Source organism: Pongo pygmaeus, chromosome Y (genome assembly GCF_028885625.2).
Source record: "Pongo pygmaeus isolate AG05252 chromosome Y, NHGRI_mPonPyg2-v2.0_pri, whole genome shotgun sequence".
Taxonomy (NCBI): Eukaryota; Metazoa; Chordata; class Mammalia; order Primates; family Hominidae; genus Pongo; species Pongo pygmaeus.
In genome coordinates this window covers 39011407-39038110 of record NC_072397.2, presented here as the reverse complement: position 1 = coordinate 39038110, position 26704 = coordinate 39011407, and the positions used below count along the sequence as shown (strand labels likewise).

The window sequence follows — 26704 nt, the reverse complement described above, 5'->3', positions numbered from 1 at the left end:
CCCCGGTTCAAGTGATTTTCCTACCTCAGCCCCCCGAGTAGCTGAATTTACAGGCACACGCCAACATTCCCAGCTAATTTTGTATTTTTAGTAGAGACAGAGTTTCACCATGTTGGTCAGGATGATCCTGATCTCCTGACCTCGTGATCTGCCCGCATTTGTTTCTTTCTCTCTTTCTTTCTTTCCTTCTTCCTTCCTTTCTTCCTTTCATCCTTTCCTTCTTTCCTTCTTTCTTTTCTGTATTTCTCACAGGATTGCCCAAGTTAGAGTGGGTCATGACTGACTGCAGCCTTAAACTTTCAGGCCTCAAGTGATCTTCTCCTTTTCTCAGACTCCTGAGTAGCTGGGATTACTGGCATGAACCACCACACCTAGCTAATCTTTTTATCATTTTTATTATTATTGTTATTTTGAGACAAAGTCTCACTCTAACACCTAGGCTGGAGAGCCGTGGCATAATTTCAGCTTACTGCAACCTCTGCCTCCCTGGTTCAAGCGACTCACCAACCCCAGCCTCCTGAGTTTTTGCCATGTTGGCCAAGGCTGGTCTCAAACTCTTGGCCTTAAGTCCATCCACCTGTCTTGTCCTCCTGATGTGCTGGGATTACAGGCATGAGCCACTGCACCTAAATGAATTTTATCCACTCTGTCTCATATATTCTCAAAGAAATTGCTTGGAAGTAGACGCTAGCATAATCCCCAATGTGCATATATTTCAGGGCTGGAGAGACTTGAAACAGAGTGATTCTTTTATGGTCACAGAAATGAGAAGAAAATGAATTTTCTAATCCAGCTCTGTTCTCTCAAACCTGGGGCCCTGGCTGTATTTAGATATTTTCAGGGGGTAAGGGGCTGTGTGTTTGCATAATTGCATACAGATGAAGAGTTGACATGGATAGGAAGGTGAGTAATCAGCAGCTGTGCAGAGACTTTGCATACATTTATAGAAGAAAAGGGCTCAGGGGATGATGGAAACTTGAAGAACTAACACACTCCTCTTGTGAAACTTTGAAAACTAGACACCCACATTCTAGAGACAGCCCTGTACATAGCTCATTTCATGGGATATGCTTAAGAGAACACTATGTTCTTATTTCATGGTGACATTCGTAAGCTGTTGCCTTAGAAGGGTCCAAAGTGAGAGCCTTTTAAAATAATACAGGTATTGGCTGAGCCCACATCCTTGATACCTGTGTCCATTTGGCAAGAGGCACCCACAGGTAATGCAGTGTAGCCCAGAGCAGATATGTCCATGCCAGACCTCTTTTGTCATCTAATCTGAGAAACCCCATCTGGCCCCCCATAACCATGTGTTGCATGGGGAATAGGAAGGGAAGGGGCTTTTCCTGGCAGGTGCAGGTTGTCAGGTGTTGGAACTCTGGTGAGTCTGTCATGTCCACACCCAGGTCATGGCTGGTTGAATAAAAATCTGAGTGTTGGGGACCAAGTGTGTCTACTCAGATGTGAATCCCAAGGCTTTAGCTGTCCTCTGGTTTTTTCATGTGCTGTGAGTCTATGAAGATGTTCCTATGTGCCTGATCTGGGGAACAGAATTTATTTTGAGACAGAATCTTACTTTGTCACCAGGCTGGAGTGCAGTGGCTCAATATCCACTCACTGTAAGCTCTGCTTCCTGGGTTCATGCCATTCTCCTGCCTCAGCCTCCCAAGTAGCTGGGACTACAGGCTCCTGCCACCACATTCAGCTATTTTTTTTTTTTTGTATTTTTAATAGAGACAGGGTTTCACCGTGTTGGCCAGGATGGTCTCAGTCCACTGACCTTGTGATCCACCCGCCTCAGCTTCCCAAACTGCTGGAACTACAGGCGTGAGCCACCACACCCAGCTGGGAGCAAAATTTACAATGGGGATGTCACCTTGTGGTAAAAACAAGGGAGACCATTATATATATATTTTTTTTTGGCTTGGCTTGGCTGCTGGGCATTCTCTTTAATGAAATGTGTCAAAATCAATGAGAAGCTGTGTGATGAGTTCAAGTCCCCATCACCTTGGACAAGGGGCAATTTCACCTTACCACCAAGAATGTCTCACAGAGAGCTATGGTGAGAACAGGCACATGGGAATGTCTACAGACAGGGGCCTGACAAGGCCAGGATGGGTCCAAAACCCAGACACAAATATGGACTGTCTCTGGGCTCTGTCTTAGAGCTTTTTTCTCAGAGTGACCCAAAGTTCTGCTGCCAAAAATGTGGCCTTCATTAGTCCCAATGGCAACTTTGTTAGATGTAAATTCCCTGTTCATATACTTCTAGAAATACCAGAGGAGGCCTTTGTGTTGTTTTTACTTTACACTAGGCTATATTTATTCTTGTTGCTACAGTTTGTATTGTTTTAATTATTTACCCCAGTTATCATCTGTAGCAGGCAGCTTCACTGTATTGCCAGACTTTCTCTGAGACTTAAAAGCCACCACTATTCCTAGGGAGGTTTTTACACAAAAATAGGGAAGAGGTTACATGAAAAAGAGGTTACTTTGTTTCCTGCATTTGCCTGCAATGTGTCACGTCAGATAGCTCATCCCTGTAGGCCTTTAGTGTAGAAGCTGTGCTTTCACATGTCTTTGTAATGTTCTATAAAAGAAGGTCATTCCCCAGAGTGGCTTAGCCTTTCAATGTTGTTAGAACCTGCCATGATAACATTCTATTTTCATTTTAGCTGTAATGAAGAAAACGTCTCTGTGTGTCACGATTGGCTGTAGCAGTTTGCTTGGGCTTCCATAATCCAGTACCATGTACTGGAAACTGAGTTTCTCAATGGAAACTGAGTTTCTCATAATTCTGGAGGCTAGAAATTGAACAACAAGCTATTGGCTGAAGTGGTTTCTCTAATGCCTCTTTCTACTTGAGATTAATTGACCACCTTCTGTTTATGTTTTCAAAGGGTCTTCTCTTGAGCCTCTGTGTCTTTACTCTTTTTAAAAGGACTCCAGTCATGTTAGATTACGGTCCACTTTACTGAACTTACTTAATCATAGTCACCTCTTTAAAAATTATATGTCCAAACACACATTCACTCACAATTTGAGGCTAACTACATTATATATGCCTTAGAATGTCAACATATAAATATTAGAATATCAACATATAAATTTGAGAGAAGGGACAAAATTAAGAACATGATATGTATTAATGGTAGATTGCCAGGAAACTGATTACTGGGTAAAAGGAAATACATGTGTAAAATTTTAAAAGCTTCAGCCAGATAAATTTCCACAAGGTCTATGGCAAGTACATTGTCATCGACAGTCCCTGAATAAAGCTGCTTCTCTGAACCCAGCCTCTCCTAGATATTAACATTCTTTTAATTTTCTGACAATCTCATGTCTGTGGTGCCAATAAAAACACAGTTTCTTTTATTTCCATTTTTCCAACTGATATGTTTAAGTCACTTATTAGTTGTTATTTTAAATATAGATATGGATTTTCTGTATTTGACTCTGTCATCAATCTTGCAGTCTCCCAGCAGTTATCTTCTTACCAGGTCTGAAAATGTTGTGTCTCTTTCTTAAGATTTTTTTTAATATTAACAAAGGGAGGGCCAGGCATGGTGGCTCATGCCTGTAATCCCAGCACTTTGGGAGGCTGATGTGGGCAAATCACGAGGTCAGGAGATCGAGATCATCCTTGTTAACACGGTGAAACCTCGTCTCTAATAAAGATACAAAAAATTACCCGGGAGTAGTGGCAGGCTCCAGTAGTCCCAGCTACACAGGAAGCTGAGGCAGAAAAATGGCATGAACCCAGGAGGCTGAGCTTGCAGTGAACAGAGATCCTGCCACTGCACTCCAACCTGGGTGACAGTGCGAGACTCTGTCTCAAAAAAAAAAAAAAAAAGGAAGAAAAAATTGTTGATTTAATTCTTTCTAAGCTGTCTTGCCCTGTTCACTGTCTCCAAAATGGAGAGGAAATATGGCTTCTCCAGTTTCTTGCACTCAATGTCAGAAGCTTCTGTGTTTCAGGTAATTTAGAGGAAATTTCATGCAGCCCTCTCTGGAAGGTTCTTAGGTCTGACCCACGTGCTGTTCAGCAGCCTTTTGAAATTGCATAGCCTGTGTTTTCTCATCTCTACACTGAGGGCTTTTTGGAGAACTCAGTGTAAAAATGCACTTCATATACGCTATTAATGCTGATGGATGCTGTTGCTTAACAGTTCACAAAATTACATGAGGATTTCTTGTAGCTAGTAGTGGTTAGATTACCCTCAAACCCATATCAAAATTTTTAAAAAGTCTAAAATTTTTTGTCAGGGACATGCATGTCCTCCACATTCACAAGAAGGAATGTTTGTGGCCAGGTGCGGTGGCTCATGCCTGTCATCTCAGCATTGTGTGGGGCCAAGTCAGGCAGAGCACTTGAGGTCAGGAGTTCAAATGCAGTCTGAACAACATGGACATACCCCATTTCTACTAAAAATGCAAAATTAGTTGGGCATGGAAACATATGCCTGTAATCCAAGCTACTAAGGAGGCTGAGGCAAGAGAATCACTTGAACCTGGGAGGCAGAGGTTGCAGTGAGCTGAGATCGTGCCATTGAACTCCAGCCTGGGCAACAAGAGTGAAACCACATCCCCCCCGCCAAAAGAAAGGAATGTTTTGTACATTTACACACGACAGTTCTTTCTCCTTCTCAATATAGCATGGTGCATGTAGGAGTGGACTCCCAACTCCTGGCTTCAGAATGCTCAAAGACATGGTGGTGTACTTTGAATGACAGATTGGTTTGGCTGAGACCAACTGTAATAAAAGAAAATGAATCTTGAGAAAAGGTTTGAGAGAACTTCAGAATTTCTAGGCCAACCAGTTGTGTCAGATTCTCTCAGAACAAAGCCTCTATGTAAAAACTGTGACCAGTGATTATATTAAATGGCCAAGTTTAATGGACATATATAATGTAATATAATATAATCAGCCAAAAATTACAACATATACAAAGTATTAGGGTAATATAACAAAATAATATTAAAAAAAGATAAATACACAGAAATCTACCATAAAGAAATAGAGAGGTATAAATTACATACAAAATTTTAAAATAATTATCTAAATGGTGCTCAGTGAGCAAAATGTGAGCACAGACAATGAAATAAAATCAGGAAAATAAGAACATAAACAATAACATAAAAATATTAAAGAGCAAATTATGGAGTTGAAGAATATAAAAAGAAAAAAATGCCTGGGAAATTATCAAGCTTAAGTAAAAAACACAAAAATTAAAAAGTTCAACAAATTTTAACTAGGATAAACACAAAAAGATTCCTAATGAGAAAAATTATAAGCAAAGTTTTGAAAGTCACAGACTAGTAGATAATCTTGAAAGCCAAAAAAGAAAAGCTATGTGTCTTTTATATGGGTGCTTCTATGAGATAATCAGTGAATCTAGCTGCAGGAATCTTGCCAGCCAGAAGGGACATGGGTAATATTGTCAATGTGCTGAAAGAACAAATAATTTTAAGCAATAATACTATATCCAGATATACTATTTATCAAAATGAAGAAAAAGTAAAGTCTTTTTGTGATGACCACATACTGCAATAGCATATCACCACTAGGACTGCACTACAAGAAATGCTAAAGAGAGATTTTCTCATGACAAAAATGAAGTGATGATAAATAGCATCACAAAATTAGATGAAAGTACATAACTCTCTGGAAAAGAAATATGCAGGCACAAAAATAAGATTCTGATGAATTCAAATGATGGTTCAGAAAACATATGTAATTATGAAATATAATTTTAAAAAGCCTAAAAATAAGTAAAAATATTTGTTAATGATATATAATTTAAAAAGATATTAGTGACATCAATAATATTAATTTGAGGTGGATGGAAAGAGAAAGAATGTTTGTATGCAATTAAAATTAGTGTTACTGGCCAGGCATGGTGGCTCATGCCTGTAATCACAGCACATTAGGAAGGAGAGATAGGCAAATCATGAAGTCAGGAGATAGACACCAGCCTGCTCAACATGGTGAAACTCCCCGTCTCTACTAAAAATACAAAAAATTATCCAAGCATGGTGGTGGTGCCCTGTAATCCCAGGCCCTGGGGAGGCTGATGCAGGAGAATCATTTGAACTCAGGAAGCAGAGGTTGCTGTGAGCTGACATCGCACCATTGCAGTCCAACCTGAGCAACAGTGTCAGATTCCATCTCCAAAAAAAAAAAAAAAAAAGTTTTATGAAATCCCCATGGTAACCGCAAGAAAAATATTTACAGAGATACATACAGCACACAAATACATTAAAGCATGTCACTACAAAAATCAACACAAAAGGGAAGATTAAAAGGAGTAGGTAAAGTGGACCACATAGCTGTAAAAATCAGATTAAACAATGACAATAAGTTCTTCAATTTCAAAAACATAACTTTATATTTATGAACTTAACTTTTCAATCAAAACATGTAAATTGAAGAGAGGGATTAATAAACAACAACAACAACAACAACAGCACAACTTTATCCTCTCCGTAATTGACTCACTTTAGCTTTAATATCAAAACTAAGCTGAAAGTAGTAAGATCAAAATCGACTTTTGATGTAAATGGAAATCAAATGAGAGCAGTGCTGGTCACATCTATGTTAGGCAAAACACATTTTAGTCATAGTTCATGAAACAAACTTTAAGTCAGCTGGGTATGGTGGCTCATGCCTGTAATCCCAACATTTTGAAAGGCCAAGGTTGGCGGATGACGAGATCAGGAGATGGAAACTATCCTGGCTAACACGGTGAAACCTCACCTCTACTAAAAATACAAAAAGATAGCTAGGAGTGGTTGTGGGCGCCTGTAGTCTCAGCTACCCAAGAGGAAAGGCAGGAGAATGGTGTGAACCCAGCAGATGGAGCTTGCAGTGGGCTGAGATTGTGCCACTGCACTCCAGCCTGGGCAATAGAGTGAGACTGTTTCTCAAAAATAAAAATAAACCTTTAGTCTAAACTGTCACAGAAGACAAGGAAGGCCATTAAATAATAATAAGAGGGCTCATTCACTTAGAACTTATGAAATTTTATTATATATATGTGTCTGTATATATATATACATAAATTTTTCACACCAGTGTTTCCAAATGCACAAAGCAAACATTGAAATAATTATTACAATAGACAGAAAAATAATAATAGTAGAATACTTCAATTCAAATTTTAAATAATAAATAGTAAAGCTAGCCTAAATATTAATAAGGAAACAGAAATTATGAAAACATTAGAAAAAAATTAGACCTAATGAGAATATACAGAATACACAACAACAGAACACAATTTTCTCAATAGTTCATAAAACATTCTCCTAGATACACCACCTATGAGGCCACAAAACAAGACTTCACAATTTTTTAAGAATAGAAATATTAAAGACTATTATTTCTGATCAAAATGGAATAAAACTAGAAATCAACAACAGAAGAAAACAAAAATATCAACACAAATGGAAATTAAACAACTCACTTTTGAGCATGATTGTGTTCAAAGTTTGTAAGGCTTCATCTTGTGAAAATCTTCATACTTCCTAGTGAACTGCAGATTCAATGCAATCCCTTTTAAATTAACTTTTTTTTTTTTAAGAAATAGAAAAAATAACCAACAAATTATATGGAATCTCAAGGGATAAAAAAGAGCCCAAAAATGTTTTAAAAAAGAAATAATGTTATTGATGTCACCTTTTCTTATTTTAAAGCACATTACAAAGCTACAGTAATAAAAATAGTTTTGTTCTAGCATAAAGACAGACGTTTTCCAATAAAACACAATGTAGCACAGATGAAAACCTTGCACATATGAGCAAATAGTTACTGGAACACCTATACATATTGAAACATTATTCACAAAGGCAAATATTTGAAAGCAAAACAAATTTTTCTCACCAAATAAATGAATAAATACAATTTGTGATATAAAAGTAATGGAAAACTACTCAGCCTTTAAGAGGAGAAAATCTTGAAACATCCAAAATAAAGATAAACCTTGAGCACATGATGCTAAGTAAACTTAGCCACAATAAAACAGATACTCTATGATTCCACTTACATGTAATATCTAAAGTATTGAAACGGTTTTCATCAGGAGCCAGGCGGTAAAATAAAAATGGGTATTATTTATTTATATTGAGCTTTAGTTTTGCAACAGAAAAAAGTTCTACAGATATGTTTCATAGCAATGTAAATATGCTCAACATGGCTAAACTGTATAAGAAATATATTTAAGATTCTCAATTTTATGTTATGTATTTTTACTACAATTAAAATTAACAACCACACCTAAGGGTAGGTGGCTCAGGTCTGTAATCCCAACACTCTGGGAGGCCAAGGTATTCCCATCACTTGAGATTAAAAATTCAAGATCAGCCTGGCCCCATTTCTACTAAAAATACAAAACTTAGCCAGGCATGGTGCATGCTTTTAATCCCAGCTATTCTGGAGGCTGAAGCAAGAGAATTGCTTTAACTGGGGAGGTGGAGGTTGCAGTGAGCTGAGATTGTGCCACTGCACTTTGGGTGACAGAGCAAGACTCTGTCTTAAAAATAAATAAGACAGCTAACAGAGATAGGGCTACAAACTTTCTAAAAATTTACCATCAAACCACAAAATAGTTTCTTTCACACTAAGATATTATAAGATAAAGATGTTGAAATTAAGACAATTTCCATGAATATCACCTAGACAGAATCAATTGTTGGCCACCAGCCAAGAAGAAAAATATACAAATCATAAACAAAATAGTGGTAATGTTTAAACACGCAAACACTTAGATAATTATATTGACAAAGGAAGTAGACCTGATTCATACTTGACTTTTGCCTCACACTGTATTAAGATGTACAGAGTTGACAATTGTCATACAAAATTATAGAATATAAATTAAAACTAAAAACAGTAAACTGATGTATGGTGGCCAGCCCTAAAAAAATGAAACAGATACAAAATTGCAAACAAAGTTGAAATTAACATTAACCCCCAAAATTCTGATTTGAATACTGCAATTCAAAACCATAATAAATAGGTAGAAACTAGAAACACAACTGATGTGAGGCAGGCTACTCTGAAAAATACAGAAATATAAAATACAAAATTAATGAAGAGCAACTTTAACCCATAAAATCCTCAATAAACAAAGAAAAAATTCTAGATAACTACAATTTTCAACTCTAACTGTGCATCCATTAAAAGCATTAATTTTGAATTGTTTCATACAGTTAAGGCAACAACATTTCAAAGAAAACCCATCATAATTATTTATAAGGAGCTTTGATGAGAAAGTTTTTAAAAAAGCATTTAAGTAATACTAAAGACACTTTTAAATTATGCTTCTGATACATTGATTTGTTGCTGCTTTGTTTTCCCTTTTTTTTTTTTTTTTTTGAGATAGAGTTTTACTCTAGTTTCCCAGGCTGGAGGGCAATGATCTTATCTCGCCACAACCTCCACCTCCCAGGTTCAAGCTACTCTCCTGCCTCAGCCTCCTGAGCAGCTGGAATTAGAGACATGTGCCACCACACTCAGCTAATTTTGTATTTCTAGTACAGATGCGGTTTCTCCATGTTGGTCAGGCTGCTTGTCTCAAACTTCTGACCTCAGGTGATCCGCCTGGCTTGGCCTCCCAAAGTGCTGGGATTACAGGAATAAGGCACCATGCCCGGCCCTTTGCTGCTTTTCTTACAAAATAATAAGGCTGTAATCTAGCCTTTAGAAGAAAAGTCTTACATTTCTAGATATAATAATTATATATGTTTTAAATACAGTATAAAGAATTGATATATAAAATACAATTGGGAATAAGTTTTGCTCTTATTCAGGTAAAAGTTGAGGAAACTGGAAGAAAATGCTAGTAATAACATTGTGCCTAATGTCAATGAAACTTACAAGACAAATATTTTAATAAGTTACATAATTATATACAATATATATATTTGAGAATGTTTCATTGTTTTATTTATGTATTCATTTTTTTTGAGGCAGAACCTCACTGCTGCCCAGGCTGGTGTGCAATGGAAGGATCTTGGCTCATTGCAAACTCCACCTCCCAGTTTCAAGTGATTCTCTTTCCTCAGCCTCTCAAGTAACTATGATTAAAGGTGCATGCCACCACATCTGGCTAATTTTTGTACTTTTAGTAGAGTTGGGGTTTCACTATGTTGGCCAGGCTGGTCTCAAACTCTTGGCCTCATGATTTGCCCACCTCTGCCTCCCAAAATGCTGGGATTAAATGCATGAGCCACCATGCCAGGCCTTGAGCATGCTATTGTAGAACTGAAACTAAGATTACAGACAAATTACAGACATATGACAATTCAGAAAGTGACAACACAGTTATGATAATCTTAATGTTAAAGAAGACAGAATCACAAAATAATAAGTGAGAAATAAGATAATAATTGGAAATTCAATGTATGTAGAGCAATGTTCTAATTTCCCCAGTGGGAAAAGTTTTTGTAAGAAATCCATAAAATGAATACATACAATAAACCGTATTACATTACAGTAGATACTATTGGCATGTAGAGTTTAAATTTTTAAGATTAGGTCCTGATAAGAAAAAAGAATTCTCCATAAAATAATTTTCTTATATTTAACAAGATACTTTTGCACATAAAGATTTTCCATCAACTTTTTTTGTAGAATTATGTTTTAAACCTTCATAGGATGTGAAATTATAAAGCAGAAACGTGTCATCTCTCTCTAGTGTTCCTGAAATTTCATTTTTTATTGTATAATCCCATTTATATGAAATATCCAGAATATGCAAATCCATAGAGACAGAAAGCAGACTAGTAACTGCAAAGGGAGGAGTAGGAAAGAATTGAGAGTGACTGCTAAAGCGTATAGGATTTTCCTTTATCATCACTGCCTCCCCCACTGTGTTGACAGTCATAACCTTGCTAGTAAGCTAAAAATCAATGGATTGTATATTTCATTTGTTTGTTTTTAGAGTCTAAAGTCTCACTATGTTGCCTAGGCTGTTCTTGAACTCCTGCCTCAAGCAATTCTCCACCTCAGCCTCCCCAGCTGCTGGGATTATGGGCATAAGCCACCATATCCAGTTCTGAATCACTTCAAAATTGTAAATTTTATTGTATGATATGTATATCTCAGCTAAAAATAAAAGAGAACAGGGAGTTCTGTACTGATATGATATAATCTACAAATATATTAATTAAAAAATGAGAGGTACAGAATAGTGTGTGCCATGTACTACTATATTCTTAAAAAAATTATACACACATATATATATATATATACACTGTCCTGGCATAAAAACTCTCAAAAGACATATGGGAAACCAGTAACATTATTTCCTAAAGCGAAGGATCCTGGCATGCCTGTGGATATTGTGATCTGGAAGGGAGACCTAACTTTTCAACTTGCTCTTTTGTACCTTTTAAATTTTGCATAGAGTACTACACTTCCATTATTTTTTAATTTATGGAAAGAAAAAAGGAATACTCTGATGCTTTCTCTTTAGTCTTTGGTTTTATTTTAAGAGATCATCTGCATTTTTTTCTGTAATAAACTTAACATATCCACCCATTTTGTCAGATTTATTTATTCCTTAGTGATGTGTTTTAAAAGTACAGCTTTTGTCTCAATCCTTAATAATACTATATTCATTGTATTTCAGGTGTTTGGGTTTCTCATGGAGAAAAAGAAACACAGGCATAAACCTCTATACTATCAACCTGCTAGTCCTGCACATGATTTGAATAAAGTGTTACTGATACTTGAACAATTTCTATGATGTCCGCAGAGTAATATCAACAAGAATCATTATAAAGTAGCTGGCCTTATAAGTCAAGAGTTATGATATTTGACCACTGTTAATCCATTTCTAGATCTGATCTAGATTATTTTCTTAATTATTTATTTATTTATTTATTTTTATTTCTTTTGTGAAGGAGTCTCACTCAGTTGCCCAGGCTGGATTGCAATGGTGCGATCTCAGCTCACTGCAAGCTACGCATCCCTGGTTCATGCCATTCTCCTGCTTCAGCCTCCTGAGAAGCTAGGACTATAGGCACCCACCACCATGCCCCGGCTAATTTTTTTTTTTTTTTGTATTTCTACTAGAGATGGAGTTACACCGTGTCAGCCAGGATAGTCTTGATCTCTTGACCTGGTGATCCACCCACTTGGGCTCCCAAAGTGTGAGGATTACAGGCTTTAGCTACTGCACCCATCCAATCTGATCTACATTATTTTCTGGCTCTTCTGGTATATTGCTGGGCAACTGATGCACGATTTCTTCCTTGTGGGATGTTGTGGCTTCTTCATAAAGGACTTGAATAATCTCACACTGAATATTGTCTGTTAGAGTCTTCTCATTATAACCCCTTGTTTCAAGTCTTTCATACAATACATTGGTATCCGTCCTCAGCACAAAAACTACATGAAACCAGCATTTAGGGAAGAAATCAAAACAGTGGTAATCAACAATAACTCCACCTTCTCTCATTTGGTTATCTAACTCATCAACTACTCTGTTTTCATCTAAAATGTGACAATCATACTCTTCATCATAGCCATCATACAGTTGCTCCTATCAAGATAAATCACCCACATCAATGTATTTCAGTCCTGATATTGATGCAAGTTCTTTGCCTACTATGGTTCTTCCAACCCGTGGGGTACTGGTAAGCAGGATGCTGAGAAGCAATGACGGCTTGCCGCGATGGCTCTGAGTGCCTTGCTCACATGTCCTTTGCACTATTGTTCTTGGAATTTCCAAACGAAATCCCAATGCCTCTCAATACCTCCACAACACCCTTCACACATCTTTGACTTGAGAAACCACATATTTATTTAAAAATTACATAACATAGAGGTCTCCAGAAATGTGCGCAGATTTCTCCAGATTCCCAAAACTAATGAAAACTAGTCAGATCATGTAGGTTCTTACAGATTCTGGGAGGACTTTGGTTTTCAGTGTGAATGCACTGGAAGATTCTGGGAGGGAGAAAGGAAGCCATAGAAGATTGAAGAGCATAGTAAGCATGGGACAGGAACATGTTTCTCTGTGACAGCAAGAAAAATAAAATTAGGCTTTTCTAAAACAATTTCCATTAGAACAGAGATGACCAAACCATATTTAAACTCTGGCTTTCTCTGTGACCTTTGGACCTCTCCCATGGTTTACATGCTCATTTTTTTTCACCTTGCTTTGTATATGGTTGTTGCCTCCTCTCTTTTCACAATGCAGGAATTTTTTCTTTGCTACAGACTATCCACCAGAGTTTTTTTTTCTTCCCCACAATAGTAATTGGGCTCACCAGAAAATGCCAAACTCCCAGCATCTTCATCAGGAAAGAATTAAAGCTGTAGTGTATGTGTTGAAATGTTTTTCCTTTCAAGAGATTGCCTAATGAATAGACATGGAGTGCTGAAGGACATGATGGAGTCATACAGACAACAGTTGTGTCTGATGAGAAGAAAGAAAACTGCAGCACTAGAGAGGCTGCAATACCACAGACAGTCAACTGGGGAAGAAAATAGGTAATCAATCTAAAAACAATGAAACAAATTATCTTTAACTGAGAACTACACCCAGATTTATAGAAGACATACCGAGAATGCATCTGTGAAGTGCCCAGAATCTATAGCCTGGCTGATTGCTGTCAATATCCCCCTTTACTAAGGTAGGGTTTTTTTTTTTTTTTTTTTTTTGAGAAAGAGTTTTGCTATGTAGCCCAGGCTGGAGTACAGTGGAGCAATCTCAGCTCACTGCAACCTCCATCTCCTGGGTTCAAGCGATTCTCTTGTCTCAGTCTCCTTAATGGCTGGGATGAGAGTTGCACACCACAATGCCCAGCTAATTTGTTTGTATTTTCAGTAGAGACGGGTTTTGCTATGTTAGCCAGGCTGGTCTCAAAATTCTGGCCTCAAGTATCTGCACGTCTTGGACCCCAAAGTGCTGGGATAACAGGATGAGCTACTGTGCCCAGCCATGGCAGGCTTTAAATGCTAGATTTGATGTACATTGTATAATTTTCCAGATCTTATAAAAAAATTACAATTCATATGAAGAAGGTGGGAAATACTCTTCACTGGAAGAAACAGAATAAATATCCAAAAGTTGACTCTTAAGAAATGAAGATTTTTGCATATCTGATAAAGAATTAAAAACAATTAAAAGTTCTTAGTGAACAAAAATAAAACAAAAATAAACAATTGAATAATATTTAAAAATAATAAATGACCAAAATGTGATATCAACAAAGAGATGAAACCTTTTTCTAAAAACCCAACAGAAATTGTGGCATTGAAGGATCTAATAACTGGCATTTACAAATTCACTACAGAGACACAATAGCAAAAAATGGAGCAAAAAAAGAATCAGAAAATTAAACATATATTATTCACAAATATTTAGGCCTGGAAACTAGTTTTTGGAAAAAAATGAGTGTGAAATATGAGACTTACTGGACATCATCAAGTAAACCAATATATTCAGGGAAAGAGTCTTATAAAAAGAATATAGGAAGAAAATGACATAAATGTTATTTGGGAGAAAAAGAGGGGATGCTGAGAACCTTACATGTTTCTGTGATGAAACAAAAAATACTAGTAACCAAGAATAATTGATCTGGAAAACACTGTACTTCAAAAATTAGAAAAAATAAAACGTTTTTAAGTTTAAAATAAAAAATCTAAGGTTGCTTACTACTAGAATAACCCTAGAAAAAAATGCTTAGGATAGTCAATTATGTTGAAACATTAAATGATGCTGGACAGCATCATAAAGCCATAAGAAAATATAAAGCTTTCTGTTAAATATAAATATATACACTGATATAAAATTTGCTGTTGTAATAATAATGGTGTATAAAATTCTTAAATCTCTGTGAAAATACACACAATATATAGCGATATAATTTGTAACATTAGTAAGAGAGTGGTGGAAGTTAAAATCAATGTATTTTGTATGCTGTTAGCTTGAAGTTGAAGGCAAAAGCTGTTTGCCCTGGGGACCTTAACACTGGGCAAGGGATGAGATAAAGCTGCCATTTTGTCTCCCTTAGTTTTTCCATCACCCTCTATTCTGCATAGGGATTTTTCTTGGTCTGCAAGAATAGTCAGTGTGGCCAGGCTCTGTTCTGCACAGACAGACAGGTGTAGGTAGGCATGGCATGTATAGAGGGGGCCTGGGATTCTAAAAAGAATTAAATACTCAAAAAATGGAAAACTGAGAATTTTGGGAAAGATTCTCAGGGCTTTGGGCTGGGGAAATCGCAAGTCCTTGCTTCCAGCCATGCGGTTTCTTATCAGAGTTGTTGGGGCCATCTGCCTGCAGGTGTGCCTTAGGGAGACGTTGCAGGAGATTTAGCCAGTGCTTATTGTCCATGAAGAAATGTGTCACTGCACCTGCTTCTCACTGCAAGTGAACAGCAACATGCCAAAACACTTCCCAGGGCTGCAAAACAGTGAGGAGCTGCAGGAGGTCTTGGGGCTGTGTATGAGGGAAGGCTGGATTGGAAGTTGGGTAGAATGCCCAGAGGAGGGACCCCTAAAGAAGGGCCAGGCAGCACTTCCCCAATCCTTGGAGGTCTTGTGTCACAGATAAGCATGTGAATGTAGGGTTGGAGCACAGACCTCCTTCTCAGCCTGTCACACCAACACCTTATAACTTCATAGCCCACAAGTTAAAGAGCGGAGTTGTGATTCTAAAAAAATCCGGCAGTACCAAGCCAGGCTTGATATCAGCCCAATCAAATTCTGTAAAGATAAATGATGTCTTGTGGGGAAAAAAAAAAACTTAAAAAGATTCACAGTATTTGAGTGAAGAAATCTGCCCAGTACAGCACCAATTGCTGTGGTGAGATTCACCTGGTTGTAAAGCAAAATCTCTCATGTACTCATATTCCCTGGGGAAAAGCCACTCATGTTCCCAGGGTTTACCTGCTTGCTAAGAGGAATTGTGGAAAAGATTTGTAGCTCAATGGTGCCCGTAGTTGATCACAGAACCTTTCTTCTTTCCCAAAACAGCCACCATTAAAATTCAGTGAAACACACACTGGAAGATAGTCCTGAAGTTGGAGGCCCTGGGGAGTCCTCAGCACACCCCTGCATTAGGGCTGCCCAAAAAGGCAGCTCTAAATACTCCACCTACCCAAGACACTAGTGGACAAAAAGCAATTAGCCTTGTCTGCTCCTCAAGACCCACATGTGATTCAGAGGGATTTGGCAGAAGATTCTTCATAAGAAAGGATCTCTGCCCACCAGCAGACAGGAGAGTGTGTTTCTGTGAGAGTGTGTGTGTGTGTGTGTGTGTTGAAATTAGAACCCCAACTAATGTGTCCGTTATGGAATTTGAAAATGGAAGCCTAAAGTTGAAAATTAAAATCACCCAAGAAAGCATCTTGCAAACTATCTGTGCTAGATGCGATGTTTTAGGGTACAGGGCACTGGTAACATCCTGCATCCCTCTCCCTGAAAGAGCTACACACACTATTCAAGGCCTGCTTCCACATAAGCCACTTCCAAGAGCAGCTTAAGAGCCTGGACCCATCTGCCAACTTCAGCAGGGCTGACTAAACTGCTTGTTTTTCCCGAGTATCTTCTCCAATGACCTGAGAGGTGGGGGAGACATTGGGGCCAGGATTGAAAAGAGGGAAGGGGAGCATGGAGGCCAGAGGCTGAGGACCAGGTTTTCCCACCTGGAGGGGTCTGGCCTAGAGGCACTCAAACCAGGGTCAAATTTAGGTGGAGACAGCTGGCCTTGGGTGGCCCTGTGCTACCACCAGCCTTGAGTCCCTCAAACAGTAGGAAGTGAAAGAATGGCTTGGAGATGAGCCTCACTGACTGTGTGCCTCCTGAGTACATCCTGCCAGTGACCCAGGAGGGACCATGGTGTCTCCAGAGCCAAGACTGGAAGGTGGAACTCCCAAAGGGAGCAAAGAAGAGGGTCCTAGGTGAGATGAAGGGCTTATTTCTACTTGACCATTCTTGAAGCGCTTTCAGTGCCAAAAAGTGATTAGCATGAGCATCTGGAAACCACTTTCTGGAAACTGCAAGATGCAAGGGGATTTCATGTACCTCTTTGTAATTACAGACTAGTACAAGAAGGGCCCCATCACTGCATCCACATGGGGCTTTTACTGGGTCCAGTAAGTCTCTGCCAGCTCCCCACAAACTCCTGGGATGTCATTTTTTCTGGGTCTGTGGACACACAACCAGGGCACTTGCTCAGTGCCCACTTCCTCCTTGTAGGCCTACAGCCAATTGCTCAACCCCAAACCCACTAGCCCTTGCTTCCTAAGCCATTCCCCACTGGAGCTGCTCAAGTACCACAGCCTGAACTTCATAAAACACTTTGTCATGCCAAGAAAGAAAAGGTAAGGCTGCCAGGTATGGTGTCTCATGCCTGTAATCCCAAAACTTTGGAAGGCCAAGGTGGGCAGATCACAAGGTCAGGAGTTTAATATCAGCCTGGCCAATACAATGAAACTCCATCTCTACTAAGAATGCAAAAATTAGCTGGGCATGGTGATGCATGCCTGTAGTCCCAGCTGCTCGGAGGCTGAGGCAGAAGAATTTCTTGAACCCGGGGGGTGAAGGTTGCAGTGAGCTAAAATCATGTTGTTTCACTCCATTCTGGGTGACAGAGTGAGGATTCTTCTCAAAGAATAGAATAGAATAGAAGAGAAGAGAAGAGAAGAGAAGAGAAGAGAAGAGAAGAGAAGAGAAGAGAAGAGAATAGAATAGAATAGAATAGAATAGAATAGAATAGACAAAATAAAATAGAGTAAAATATAAAATAAAATATAAAATAAAATAAAATAAAATGTAATGTCACTGTTTCATCTCCCCCTGATATGTGTCAAGTTACAGGGGCTTATGGGATGAACCAGCCAGCCAAAACTCCAGAGTTTCTGCCAAACAATCTACCCCCACTGCTTGATTTCCCTCTAGGGAGCTGTCAGTATGACAGGGGGCATCCCTGAGAGTGGTGGCCATTTGCTTCTATCTGACCTCAGTGCAGATTATCGGGGCAAGAAGATCCTACAGCAGATGGAAGTCTCAGAGAAGTAGCTTATGGCAGTGTTCTGGGCTCAGTGGGCTGTGTATCTCCCTCTCCCCTAATTGTCACGAATTCCAGAACCACACACTCACCCAGATCACTGCTCCATTGCATGTGTGCAGCTGGATGGCTCCCCAGGCAGAGGCTGCCATAGACCGCATGCACACAGAGAATGCCTACACCTTGAGGCTGTACTATGAGGAGAACATTCCTGAACAGGGTCATGCAGACTGATCCTGCCCTCAGTGTCTAGTACCCCCTTCCTCCTGTGTACCAGACAGAATTCTGTGCACTTTCCTGGAGGCTCCATGCTGGGTCTGTTCATTTGGAAGTTTGAGGTTGTCCATAGGCAGGTAACAAAAGAGACTTCTCCTCCATTTGGAAAAAAAAAGAAAGAAAGAGAAGGGAGACTTCTCAGAGCACATTGTGGGGCACAGGCTGAGCCTTTGCCTCCCTCCCTTGTCCCTCTATGGTCCCAGGACTGAAACAAGGAGCTGCAGACAATGAGGGAACTGCTCTGCAAGAACTAGCCTGAGTGGCTGCTTCAAAAAAGAACCACAATCAAAGTGCCTACAGACTCTAGTGACTGACTGGCAGCCTCAGTCCCACCTACCATCTGCAGGCAGGTTTTCTTGCTGACAGAATGAAACCAAGGAAAGCAGGAATGAATCCAGCCTTCTCAGTCACCCCGAAGGCTGTCTGGGGTTCCCTGCAAGGCCTTCTAGCTTTCTGCTTCTTGGAAGACCACCCAAGCATCTCTTTCTGGCCTTGGAGACTTTGATTCTCTGGAAGGAGAAGGCCCTACATTTCACTAGGCTAAGCGGCCAGGTCCATCCAGCTCTCCCCCTTCAATAACAACCAATGGGCTCTCACCTGGGCACACACTGCCCAACCTTGGCCCTTCTAAGGCAGGAGATCATTTGTCTTACAGGTTCAGCTTACTAGGGCATAAAAGTTATCAGTGCTGTTATTAAGATTGAGAAATTAGGGGGAAAGAGTTGCCTTGAAAAATTTCCCCTAATCTTACCTTGGAGATCATCAGCACAGGTGACAGCATAGGCAGGGCTGCTGAGGATGCTGGGGGAGAGTGCCCAGCCTGTCCAGTAAGCTGGTCCTTGCCAGAGGTGGCTCATGACCCAGGCCCTGAAAGAAGCAGACAGACATCCCAGCAAGGAGCTGGGGTGTATAGATCAGGGCAGCCCAGGCACACTGATGGTGGCTTGGCACTACCTCCCATCAAGAGGTGTCACCACAGCTGACCCTTGGAGCCAGGGGGTGATTTTCAATGTGTGCAAGGCAGTCAGCTCCATCAGCTGTACAGCCTTCAGCACTCACTTCACCTTGGACATCTCACCAGAAAGCAGTGGGTACCGGCCAATGGAGAAGCTTTGCAAAGTGGGACAGAGCATCATGGGTTAGGGGATCTGGGGCTGCCTGCTCATCTGAGCATTGCTTCCTGAGGGTGTGCTTTGCAACCAAACAGTGACTGTTTTCATGTTGTCTATTTATTTATGGGTTTAAAGTATCCTAATATTTCATTTATACTAGTTTCAGGCTTGTATTTGTGTATTTGTAAACATTTTATTAGAAGAAAGATGGCTTCAGACAACAAAATTTTAGAAGATCTTAAGGTGGCATAGACTTTCATGACACAACAGCTACTGTTGACCTCTTTTTGCTACCTTTGTGCAACGTATACACAGAAAGTGCAGCCAGAGGTGATGAGGCCAAGTGTCTAGAGCAGAACTGCCTGGGCTTGCTTGCTTGTCTGCCATCAGATGGACTCTGGCTGTGAGGCGGTGCCCACCCTGGATCTACACCCCCCACCCCCTCTCCTGAGTAACCAACACAAGGCAGTGCTAATTAGCGGGTGAGTGATGGGCATCAGGCACCCCAATACCATCTGGGAAGATTTGAACATCATCTAGGCTGGGGCTGTGGGGGGCAGGAGCTGTGGCTCTCTTCACTTGTTATGGCACCACCCACAGATGCATCTGCCCTGTGCTGTTTCTCCAGGAATCAGCTGCCCGTGGTCCTGAGCCTGTCATGCCATGCCTGCTACCTCACACTGCTTGTGTTTGAAAAAAACATCCTGAGATGGTACTGCTGGATGTGAGCACTGGCAAGAGGACAGCACCTATGTCCTGGGGGATTAGGAGCTGACCAGATAGCTCCAGAATGCCTCTAGAACAAGTGGGGGCTGGTTCTGCAATTAACGACATCTCCCAAAAGATGTGTTGGCAATGGCTCAAGGAATATTTGATGCAGAGGTCTAAATGAAGACACATGAATGGAGTGTGTGGATATCAGTTAGCAGCTGGCAAACAGGTGCCTCCAAAGCCTCATCCTCCAACAACTGTGGAACATGCCCAAGCCATGAGTGTATACACCTAGAGTGAATACATCTGGCTGCTGCTTTTGCTGCCATTATCCCCAAGCTCAATCTCGCTTAAAATTTGGATTTTAAATAGAAAAGATAAGAGGCTTTTCTGTGTTCTGGAATAGGAAGCCAGGGATCTGTGTAGGGGTGGCACTAGGTGCACATTAGTTTTGTGACAGGATGAGAGTTGCAGTGGTTTTTTTAATCATGATAGGCCTGGTCTGGTTGTAACTCTGAGTGATAGGGAGGGAGTCAGCAGTGGTGGACATGTAGACATCTATGTGCCCAACCCTGGCCTGCCTGCCCTCAGACATATCAAGAGGCACCACCACAGGCTCTGACTTGTCTCCTTACTCCTTGTATATCAGATGGGAATACCCAGAAGCTACTGTCTGAATGTATTATTCTCCCATTTGGACCTGAGCCACCTAACACACAGTGAGGGTGGGTGGGTGAAGGGCCCAGGGGAAAGCAGGGCTGGATCATGGATCCTGGTGGAAATTTAGAGATACAGGAGTGGTTGTCACCTCTCTGTGGAGCCCAGCTCCATACCTGATCCTTGCCACACAGCCCCATCTACAGAGACCAGCTCTGGCAAGTTTAGGGATCCCTAAGGCCCGAGGCTGCTCCCTGTCACCCCTGTCTGTGCTCCTTATCTTTCCTGCTGTCAGAGCCCAACATGAAGGGAGAGGTTGATGCCCTGTGAGCCTGAAGGAGTTGTTTCTGTCTGGGGTTTTGCATAGAGTTACTTATGAATATGCTCTGTCCAGATACAATATTTCAAAGGAAGTGAGCATGAACTAGCAAGTGCAGCAACCCCATACTTGATAAATAAATTTTTCTTGTCTTTAAACCATCACATTTTCATTTCACATTGGAATAAGGGAAGTGAAACCTGCTGCAGCAGCCTCACCCATGTGCTCTGTAACCCAGACTCATTTGGTTGTGAGGGCTGTTGTCAGAAATGTTATAAAAAGAAGAATATGTATAAATTTAATCAAATGTAAAATTATGCTTATAATGTCATTTATGTGGGAGATAAGAGGGTGGAGTAACAGGCACTTAGTAGGAGTTTACCCAACTGTCACTTACCAGGCTCATGAGTGTGGCTCTGGGGAACCTCACCTGACATTGGTGACAGAAGAGAAAAAGCCAGCATGAAGGCTAGGTGGGGGAGAGGTGCCAGGTTGTGGGGCTAGGCCCTGGGCATGCTGAGCCTGTTAGGTCACTGGACATCTAACTGCCCAGGCACTGGCCCTTGACACATGAGTTGAGGTAAGAGGATTGGGCAGCACTCTTCAGGAGTCACACTGTGCTGGGAGAATGGAGGAGAATCTACAACTGGCCATCCTAGGGTAGGTTTTAGAGTGATCTGGACACTCTTGGAGAGCTAATGAGATGGGAGGAAGGCAGTCCCTCAGGTGCATCTGATGACTGGAGCCTATGGTGCTCGGGGGGGAGGGGGTGTCTGTGGGGGTGGCATGACCCTATGAGAGGAAGAGTTTACAGCTTTTACAGCTGGTGGCTGTTGCTCAGCAGTCCCTCCTCAGAGCAAGCATGTCATCAGCCACGTGTATAAGTGAATGTCTTTTGAAGTGTTTAGAGAGTGCTCTATGTCTTAGAAATTCCTTTCCCCTGGCCTTGTCCAGTGAACACAGTTCACACAGCTAACACCTGTTCTTGAGATGTCTTCACCATGCAAATCTGAGAATGGATTGGGTTTAGTTACCATTCTGCCTTCTCCTCACCTGAGAGGCCTATTTTCTTTGGTTGATTCCTTAAGTGTATTACTGTCGGTCACCTTTTGACAACTCCTATGACAAGTGGCTGTTGTTTCATTAAAAAAAAAAAAGAAGGCTATGAATGTGAAACCCTCCTCTTCTACTCTCTTTCTCTTAGGTGAAAGATTTTCTTTTTTAAAAAAGGGTACATAGTGGTATCCCAGCAGGCGTAGTGTGAGAACTGACTTGTGCTAGGCTATGGTGTCATTGTGGATGGGCACTTCTTCAAGATGGAAAACCAAGTCTCACTGAGTTGCAAGAGCCATACTAGCCTTTCTCCACATACCCCACTGTGGGCTTTCACTTATCTCCCATGATTGAATTTTTTAACATACATATTTTTATATATATACACACACACATACATACAAATACAGGTCTCACTCTGTCACCCAGGCTGCAGTGCAGTGGCTGAATCATGGGACACTGTAGCCTCAAACTCTTCAGCTCAAGTGATGCTTCCACCTCAGCCTCTCAAGTAGCTAGGACTGCAGGCAAGCAACGCTACACCCAGACAATTTGTAAATCTTTTTCTAGAGACTGAGCATACTTATGTTGCCCAGAATAGTCTTGAACTTCCGGGATCAAGCAATCATCCCACATTCAACTCCCAAAGTTTTTAGATTGCAGCTGTGAGCTACCAAACTCAGCCAAAAATATATTTTTTAAAGAACCGTTACATCCAAATTATGAGTTATGATCGCACCACTGCTCTCCAGCCTGGGCACCAGAGCAAGACCTTATATCCAAAAACAAAGCAAAATGAAACAAAAAAAATACTTACAACAAAATTAAACTTTGAAGATTGTGTCATCTGTGTGTAGCCCTGCCCTCCAAGCTATCAGAGTTAAATATAATGATTATTGAGAAAACAGTTAGATAGTATTAAGAAATTTCTGTATATTCTCCAGCTGAGACTGAGGTATTCTAAATGTGGCCCAAATATTTTCTCACCACTACCTTCAGAATCTAACCTAGCAAGTCAAATCAGAGAACCTGCAGAGGACAGTTGGTCATTTTCAAGTAGAAAGAGAATTATCCCCTCGACGAGTTGGTGGGTGCAGCACACCAGCATAGCACATGTATACATATGTAACTTACTTGCACATTGCGCACATGTACCATAGAGTCTAAAGTATAATAATAATAAAGGAAAAAAGAAAGAGAATTACCCCCATTAGTAAGAGTAATACAGTGATTCTCAAAAACAGAAATCAAACTGAGATGCAGCACAGTCAGGTCACAACTACCGTGGCATAACCTCCTCACACAGAATGGTTGAGGAGCCTTTCTTAGATTTACAAATTTGGGCAATATAATTCTCGCTTATTTATTCCCAGCCCTTGCTTCCCACCTGATTCCCTATGGCCACCTCACGATGTGGTCAGCAATGGTGTGCAGTGTGGTAAGAGAGGGGCTCAGGGATGGGACCAGGGTCTTTACTACCTTATCAAAATGCTTAAAAAGTTGTGAAAAAAGTGTCCAAATGTTCTACTTCCTACCTTTAAATAGCTGCTAAGATGTGTTATGCAACAGATCAAGGAAGGGGAAGAACAAATGCATTTCAAGTCTCAGCTCACTTCTTAATTAGCTGTGATACTCTGGACATGTGACTCCAACTATTTGAGCCTGTTTGCCTGTTCACCCAAGACAATCCTAAGCAAAAATAACAAAGCTTGAGTCATCATGCTACCCAACTTCAAACTATATTACAAAGCTATAACAGCCAAAACAACATGGTACTAGTACAAAACAGATATATAGACCAATGGAACAGAACAGACACCTCAGAAATAGCACCATGCATCTACAACCATCTGATCTTTAATAAACCTGACCAAAACAAACAAAGTGGGAAAGAAATTCCTATTTAACAAATGGCGCTGAAAAAACCAGCTAGGAATATGCAGAAAACCGAAACTGGACCCCTTTCTTACATCTTATACAAAGATTAACTCAAGATGGATTAAAGTTTTTTGTTTCGTGGGTTTTTTTTTGAGATGGAGTCTCACTTTTTTGTCCAGGCTGGAGTAGAGTGGATTGATCTCTGCTCAATGCAACCTCCATTTTCAAATAGAAAGGGAAATACCTTTCTAGCAATTCTCCTGCCTCAGCCTCCTTAGTAGCTGAGATTACAGGCACCCACCCCTACATCTAGATAAATTTTTGTATTTTTAGTAGAAACAGAGTTGCACCATGTTGACCAGGCTGGTCTCGAACTCCTGACCTTGTGATTCGCTTGCCTCAGCCTCCTAAAGTGCTCAGATTACAAGGGTGAACCACTGCACCTGGCTGGATTAAAGTCTTAAATGTAAAAACCCAACCCATAAAAACTCTAGAAGAAAACCTAGGCAATACCATTCAGGACATAGTCATGGACAAAGACTTCATGACTAAAATATTGAAAGCAATTGTAACAAAGAAAAATTGACAAATTAGATCCAATTAAACTAAAGAGCTTCTGCACTGCCAAAGAAGCTGTCATCAGTGTGAACAGGCAGCCTACAGAATGGGAGAAAATTTTTGCAGTCTATCCATCTGACAGAGGTTGAATATCCAGAATCTAGAAGGAACATAAACAAATTCACAAGAAAAAAACAAACAAACAATACCAGGAGAAAGTGGGCAAGGGATATTAAGACTCTTCTCAAAAGAAGACATTTGGCTGGGTGAGGTGTCTCGGGCCTGTAATCCCAGCACTCTGGGAGGCTGAGGCAGGAGAACCGCTTGAAGCTGGTAAGCGGACATTGCGGTGAGCTGAGATCCCACCACTGCACTGCAGCCTGGGTAACAGAGCAACACTTCGTCTAAATAAATAAATAAGTAAATAAATAATAAAAAAGATATTTACATGACCAAAAAACATAAACCTTATTTTCACTGGTCATTAGAGAAATTCAAATCAAAACCACAATGAGATACCATCTCATGCCAGTTAGAATGGCAAGTATTTAAAAGTCAGGAACCAGCAGATGCTGGTGAGGCTGTGGAGAAATAGATATGCTTTTACACTGTTAGTGGGAGTGTAAATTAGTTCAACCATTGTGGAAGACATTGTGACAATTTCTCAAAGATCTAGGAAAAGAAATATCATTTGACCCAGCAATCCCATTACTGGGTATATACCCAAAGCATTATAAATCGTTCTACTATAAAGACACATGCACACATATGTTTATTGCAGGATTGTTTACAATAGCAAAGACTTGGAACCAACCCAAATGCCCATCAATGATAGACTGAAGAAAGAAAATTAGGCACATATACACTATAGAATATTCTGTAGCCATAAAAAGATGAGTTCATGTCCTTTGCTGGGTCATAGATGAAACTGGAAATCATCGTCCTTAGCAAACTAACACAGGAACAGGAAATCCAACACCACATGTTCTCATTCATAAGTAGAAGTTGAACAGTGAAAACACATGGACACAAGGAGGGAAACATCACACACTGGGGCCTGTCTGAGAATGGTCAAGGAAAGGGACAGCATTAGGAGAAACAGCTAAAATATGTGAGGCTTAAAACACAGATGGCGGATTGATAGGTGCAGTAGAGGTGAACGGTGGCTCATGCCTGCAATCCCAGCACTTTCTGAGGAGGAGGTGGGTGGGCCATCTGAGGTCAAGAGTTTGAGATAGGTGCAGCAAACTACTATGGCACATGTAAACTTATGGAACAAACCTGCACGTTTTGCACATGTATCCCAGATTTTAATTAAAAAAAAAAAAAAAAGCACTAAGGTTGATGGGGAGTGGGGGTAGGGGAAAGCGTGGGGGTAGGGGCGGGAGTGGGTGTGCCCTGGAACTTTATCCAGTCAGTGTAGGTGGCGTGGCAACCGCCCAATCAGGCACGCAGTTGGAGAGGAAGGGAGGGCGTGGCTTCCGGCGTTTGGCAGGAACTTTTTCTCTCTCTTGTACGGGAACTTGGGAATCTTCTCCACGTTGGCAGCTCCAGGAGACTTCCTCACAGTCTCTGTTAATAGCCTACAGTCTCTGTGATGCATAGCTAAGATACGAGGACATCCTGCAAGCTGTGAAATGGTGAGTACGGGGGTTCGGCATCCCAAGAGAAGAGATCAGGCTGTGAAACCGGCAGTACATGCTCCTCCACAGTCATCTCCGAGTCATCCGTGCAGCTTGGCGGTCAGTCCCCTGTGGCCGCAAGATGGTGGCTGGGCTAGCAGCGGGGGTCCCCGCATCCCACCTCGTGCAGTCCTGTCCTCTCCCTGTGCGGAGTTCTGCTGTGCGTCCACAGCCCCGAATACTCTCCAGATTGTTCAGGGATCCCAGTGGGTCATAAAGGCAGAAAAACCGACTCCGAGTGTGCGTGGGAGGAGCTGCGGCCCCAGGGATCTCCATTCTGTCTTATTAAAAATTAAAGGGAGTCCAGCCAGGAGCCGTGGTTCACGCCTGTAATCCCAGCACTTTGGGGGAATGAGGCAGGCGGATCACGAGGTCAGGAGATCTAGCCCATGCTGGGTAACACAGTGAAACCCCATCTCTATACATGTATGGATA

At 40.8% G+C, this 26704-nt stretch overlaps 1 protein-coding gene across 1 annotated transcript; it reads right to left on the bottom strand.

Moving 5' to 3' along the window:
* Positions 1-12173: 12173 nt before the first annotated feature.
* On the bottom strand, positions 12174-26303 carry LOC129025777 (adenylate kinase isoenzyme 6-like). The gene is given in 2 exon segments (XM_054473368.1): positions 12174-12720; positions 26236-26303. Coding segments are annotated over 2 exon segments (615 nt in total).
* Positions 26304-26704: the final 401 nt, after the last annotated feature.